Raw genomic sequence first — 6,493 nt, forward strand, 5'->3', positions numbered from 1 at the left:
CACAGAATAAAAGATGTTCATTTCACTCAAACATATACCTATAAAAAGTAAAATCCGAGAAACTGATCATTTTAAATGGTGTCTTAATTTTTTCCAGCGCTGTATGTCTAAAACGTGGGGCATGTATTTGAGTTCACCCTACTTCAGTCTGAAACCCTATGAAAATCTGTGAAACTATGGAAATTAAACTATAAATAAATTTCCTTTCCAAGCACGGTTGTGCTGCACTATGTGTTAGTCTACAAAATAGAACCTCAGTAAAAACACTCTGAAATGTTTTGTTGTATAGTGAGGAAATGTCAGAAAGTTCAGGGAGTACGAATGCTTTTGCAAAACCGTATATGTGGAAGTTACACAAGTCCATGAGCGACCTTTAATATTTCAGGTGACTTACTCCAGTGCGGTCCCGGCCTGCCCACAGAACTGCCCTCTGCTGTCTGTGGGGTAAATCACTTTCCTGGGGTCACCCTGAGACCAGGCTGCAGAGGGATGAAATGCTTCAGTTTGGAGGTTTTACATAAACTTAGCAGGTTTTAGAATAAAGTAGCAGAGACTAAAATAAATTAATAAGATAGTAAAAACCACTTCTGCAGATAAAATGCAGAAGTGGTGTAAGCAATAGTTCAGCTATGCTAATCAAATGCATTGATCAACTGATCATCAGCAACCACCTTGATAAAAGAAGGAATTTCAACAGTGTGTTTATCAGGAAAAACATACGAAAGAATCTCAGAAAAGCAGAAGTTGCAGATGTTTGCTCAAAACAAACAAAAAAAAAAGGCAAATATGCAGCCATCTGTCTTAAACGATTCAATCTGTGTCCCTTGACACATTGCAGCAAAGCAAGGACTGTTTTACTGAAGTGTAAACTAAAAACAACAACACAGCTGACCAGAAGTGACTCATAGTTGGGTGAAAGACAGATAAGGTCGGTCAAAAGTGCAACTAATCGAGATTCTGCGCTCAGTTTCTTTTCCTAAACAATGCTTCTGTATTTTTAGTAGTTTTTCTTGTACAAGGAAACAGGACTGCATAATTATCCATATGTACATTTAAGTCTGTAAAAATCTAAATAAAGTCAATCTTCGTCAAGATATTTATGGGTTTTGAACAGAATCAAAACAGGATTAGAGTGATATGGGACGATTCTTACCGAGGATACCAACAGCAAAGTAACCAAACAGGAAGAGGATGAAGAGCAAACAGCAGAGGATGTCCGTGCAACCCCTGGAAAAAGAAGCATCAGACTCATCATGGCGCTACTTTGGCCTTACAATAAATTAAAAAAAGAAAACACACACGCATACAAACACACTAAATGAGTAAAACAGATGCTTTCACCTGTCCTGGATCGGCCCTTTGAAATTGGGATCAAACTTCCTGGACTCCCCTGAAACAAAAACAGAGAGAGAAACCTTTCTTAGCTCTAAATGTGTCATCTCTCTGATGAGATGGCAACATATGCAGCGAGAAGAGTAGGCAGAACTAAAACCGAACGTCGTTTCAGTTTTAGATACCCCCTCTTGTCTTACCACGTAACCACTCACATACTTTACACAACGAGTAAGACTCCACATCAAAGCTGAGCACAACTCTGGGCTAGAGGTCAACTCCTTCAATTTTACGACTGAAATTAGCCGCACAATTTAAAAGAATACCTTTAATTAAGCTAGTGTGGGTAATACGGCATGGCAGAATAAGTTTTTTTTTTTTTTAGCAATATCAATAGATCATCACAATAAATTTATTTTTTTTAAAAGTGCTATATTTGCTGATATTGTTAATATGATCTAGTGGTTAGTTAGTTTATGCCTACCATCATAATAACTGCAGTTTACAACATCCTCAAAGAACTTGGATTTACTTTTTAAAATAATGGCACAGTGTTAATGAATTTGAAAGCCTCCCTTTAACTTCTTCAAACATTTGGACATTTCTAAGCGGTCAAGCAGTTCAGTTTTTGTCTCTTTTGACCCTAAATATTTTTCTCCAGAAGACTCATTAACCTGTCCATGTGGACAGCTGAAAATATCAGCTGAAGGTTCTGATCTTAAAGCTGGCGGTTCTTTCTTGGTTTGCATCTCCTCAGGCCATGCTGATGTAAAACTTGCTTCACTGTGAACAGCAACACCAGTTTAAGATCAGGTTTGGAAACGATAAAGCCTGCTGACTGTTTATGGACTATATTCATCAGGTCTGTTCTATAGCAGGTGGGATATGCAGGAAAATATTCAACTTTTAATCAAATGTTATTGCAGGTGAACATTTAAGTCAATACATGTAATTTTTGACTTAAAGAATATGTTCCTTTTGGACAGAAAAAATAAACAATTTCATCGTCTCATACATTTAGATTTAGAGAACTGCATTTTTCAGTATTTTTTTCTTTGTATTTTTTGACTACAGTACAAAACATGAAGCCAATGAAAAACATTTAAAGAACACACTGGGTGGTCAGGATACAGCACACACAGTTTCTTTGAAAAGTACAAGAAGTATGAGGTACATAGCTTTATAAATAACAACACAGCTGTGTACAGCTGGTGTTGTTTCATGGTTAATTTTATCATTTAAAGTCAGATGTTTGCAACCAGTGGTATGACACACACAACCACAACATAGTAAAGACAGAGCCATTTTTGCATAATTCTCCTTTCTGCATTCCACTGCACTTCCTGTCTCATTATTGCGGTTACCAACAAGTAAATTAATAAAACTATAAGGATATACGAAAAAAAAAAAAAAAAAAAAAGCTAAAACGTTTGTTTTTGGTAATGGGGTTATACACTGCAACCAGTTTAATTAGCAATGCAAACTGAACTGAAAACATGAATCGTTTTTATATATTATAAGGCAGTACATAATAAGGACCAGCGTGCATCACCAAGTCAGTCAGTAAGCTAAATAACAGCAGTGACAGTCAGAACAACACATTTATGAACGTTAATTCGAAAAGCGGAGGCAGAAATTTAAGGAAGCTAAAGCGCTCCACCCAAGCAAAAACGGTCTCAAGAAGTAGAACCTGCCAACATCAAGCGAGCCGACTCCCATCACCCTCAGAGTCTGCTGCATCCACACATTGGAAACTCCCACTCCCCACCCACCAACCAACCAACCACAGCCAAGCAGAGGATGCAGCTGCACCACCCACTCTAAAATCCCCACAAAGCCAAAGAACACACCCTACTAGAAGAGGCAACGGGCAGCAACACTGGTCCTGGCTGAACCTCACCTGTGCCACCCAGCAGACTGTGGCAACTCAAACCCCAAAGGAAACCAGAAATTGATTTTGGTCAGTAAAATGATTGATCAGTGCAATTTAAAAAAAATAAAAAATAAATTCAGCCTTTTGCTGCAGAAATATTTTTTTTTTACTAGTTCACATTGTTGCATGTAGCATATTCCCAGACATGACGTGATTAGTTGATAAGAGTCAGGCCAAGCATTGACAAAGACTCTTGCAGAACAAAAGGATTTTTCTGCCTGACTGTCATTCCTCACAACCCACAAAATGGCTCCCCAGCGACGGCAGAGGGCTCCCTGCGGGCATCGCCAGCCTCCATGGAAACCCTTCAGACGAGGCAGAGGAAGGAAACTTCAGCCGGACCCACGCTGACCACAAATACGTCGCAGTAAGACAAACGAGCCAAAAGACTTTCAAGAATCACACGTCCTGAATACTTGGTAAGAGGAAAACCAGCTCGATGGAGAAATTCTGTTGCAAGCCAGATTTCGTGGAGTTCCTCTGAAATGTTACACGTTCTGTCTCACACACTTTATGGTAACAAAACTACATTAAGCTCATGGTAAGGTATGGAAAATGATCAATAACAGACAAGGCATCAGCCATGAGGACCTTCCAGCCAAAACAGTGCTTGCACATCGCGCACACGCACACAGGACACCCAAACATTTCCTGCCAAAATTTCGCAGACACAGCTGAAATATCCGACTACTCAAAAGCAAAATGTGACCCCAGAACAAGAATCCATCAAAACTGCTTGAAACAAAAAGCCACAGTTCTAATAATGTGTTTCAAACAGAACCTCCAGCATGTTGTTGAACTGAATCCAAAGTTGAAACAGTACCTGTTTTTTCAGATGTGGTCATTTTGTTGAGGTTTCCCTCCCAGTTTGTCGTACGGAGAGTTTAATCGATCCTCCACAGCACGCTGGTGTTCAGCAGCTGCTTCTTGTCGTCTCCTTGATTCTAGAGCTCTTCGGCCCGCGACCTTTTTACTTCCTTCTTTCACTGTTTTGAAGCCCTTACTGTTTTTTTTTTTTTTTTTTCTTTTACCGCTTCCCTTAAGCCTGTCGCTCTGACACTGTAAAGGAAATATGCAGCAACAGCAGCAGCTTGTCTGTATGGTGCTGTTTTTAGGTTATCCAACAAGAGATAAACTTTGTGGAACTTTGTAGGAAGGACAGTTTGTTTCTTACTTTCATTTTACTGAATCGACATTTTTGTGATGGAACATAACAGGGGAGTTTCTCTTCACACAAACACCCTCTCTTTCCATGACACGTGGCCTAAATGACTTCAGAGCTTTGTCGAAGCACAGCAGCTTCATTTCTCAGAGTCTCCCTGGCTTACTGTTGTGAGTTTAAATGGCATCGTTCAGTTTCTCACACTGTTTTGATAGCAGCCAATAGGCTACCAAAAAAACCCTTACTGAAGCACTAATTCTGGTTCCAAACCATTATTGTTACACAGAGAACAGTACAACTGAGAAAGGCCGTCCTACGTAGTCAGTGGAGTGCATGACATGTGACTGACAAACAATACACTAACTATTGATTTAATCTGCTCCATGGCTTTATACAGACAAATCGGCGCATGTCTTCTTGTGCATTTCTGCTGTGATGACTCCACTGACTCCCAGTTAGAAGTCTTATTTGGCAATTATTTCCAAATAAATATTTTATTTTCCCTGAATGCAATAGTGATTTTTTTTATATAAAAGATGATATCATGTTGGAATCTGAATCAAAGTTTCCAATTGGTAAGCTATTATTATAAGTAAGTCATTTCTGTTAAACTAATGTAACCACGTTCAGATTTTGTAACATCACCTGTTCACAATATTTTAAAAATAACCACACAAAGAATTTAATCTCAAATAGTAATAGAATACCTGTTAGATCACAAAAAGTTGAGTGTATGATTATGCATAGCTCTTGCCAGATGTCAGTAAAAATGTATTGTTATTCAACCACGAAGTCTGAAAGGAAATGAGGAAGATCTCTCTCAAAAGATAATAAAACAATGCAGCGGAGTATCAGCTTTGAAAAGATTTGTTTTCATTTACATTTTGATTTTTAAAAAAAATCAACATGGTGAATATTAATTACACTCTTTTCAATAATCAGTAGAAATGCTTGCTGTCCAGCTTTTTTTTTTTATGGTTACACGGAGAGAAATCTTTTTCTGGTGATGACCCCCAAGTCTTCCGGGTTGGAAGCAATCCTTGCCATCACCTAATCTTTAGTCAGGATTCTAGCTGGCTTCTTCCATAATATTATTGCTACATGCAGTCAAAAGAAACATGTGGGTAAAATGAAAAGATTGCATTAAACCTAACTCTGCCACGGGTTTGAATACATTTGGGCTTATCTTCATGTAGACACGTACAGCGTCTTCAAAGCACTTAAAAGATTTGGCGTTTTTTTATGTTCTTTGAGTTCCAACAACACATCCTCGACTGTGGATCAGTACTGGTTCCTGGAAACCAACCTTTATTGGGACATGAGGTGTCCTCTAACACTGCTGAGGATAAGGCCCAGCAGAGACTTCCTGCAGCAACTCCAGAAGCACAATCGGTCACAATAACTGCTGCTCACCTCCCTCACGGCCATTATTCAGTCTGTCCTGTGTTCATACGACATCATGTGGTTTGGCTCGGCCACAAAAGAGGACAGGGCTGGACTCCAATGAGCAATCAGGTCTGGTTACGCGTCTGGGGTCAGGAAAAGGGAAGCTAAAATATCTGCAGACCCCCCGCATTCTGGACACAAACCAGCTGCCCCAGAAATGGTTTCTATGCTCAGACTGTCAATCTGATGAACACTTAATATTTGAAGTAATACAGCCTCGTCTTCCTCTTTATATATATATATATATATATATATATATATATATATATATATATATATATATGTGTATGTAAATATTTACAGAGAACATTACATATTGTGTATTTATATTTGCAATATCTTAACTGAGAGCAAAGTGGAACTGAAGTAAAGCTCCTTCTTTGTGTGCCCAAACCTGGCAAATAAAATTGATTCTTATTATTAACATTATATCAGTAGATATAAAGTTTTTTTAATCTTTATTTGGCATCAATTTAGATAAAATTGATGCCAAGTTATACATCTTTTTTTTTTTTTTTTTTTTTTTCTGAAAGTTTTCTGACGCGGGAAAAATTTCATCCTGGCCAATGCAAAGACATTACTAAATACCATAACAGCAGTAATTTGGCAAGTAAAAAAAA

At 38.3% G+C, this 6,493-nt stretch overlaps 1 protein-coding gene across 1 annotated transcript in view; it reads right to left on the reverse strand.

Annotated features, from left to right (window-relative positions):
* Positions 1 to 4,542, reverse strand: part of LOC106936066 (choline transporter-like protein 2) — a 23,352-nt gene extending 18,810 nt beyond the window's left edge. Inside the window, exons 1-4 of the mRNA XM_015016851.1 lie at positions 4,089 to 4,542; positions 1,342 to 1,390; positions 1,154 to 1,227; positions 395 to 479 (exon numbers count right to left, since the gene is read on the reverse strand). Of these exons, the coding sequence (XP_014872337.1) occupies positions 395 to 479; positions 1,154 to 1,227; positions 1,342 to 1,390; positions 4,089 to 4,110 (230 nt within the window). The 5' untranslated portion in view covers positions 4,111 to 4,542. The remainder of the gene's footprint in view (positions 1 to 394; positions 480 to 1,153; positions 1,228 to 1,341; positions 1,391 to 4,088) is intronic.
* Positions 4,543 to 6,493: the final 1,951 nt, after the last annotated feature.

This window comes from Poecilia latipinna, unplaced genomic scaffold, assembly GCF_001443285.1.
Source record: "Poecilia latipinna isolate Pla-1442-1.1 unplaced genomic scaffold, P_latipinna-1.0 Scaffold2071, whole genome shotgun sequence".
Lineage (NCBI taxonomy): Eukaryota > Metazoa > Chordata > Actinopteri > Cyprinodontiformes > Poeciliidae > Poecilia > Poecilia latipinna.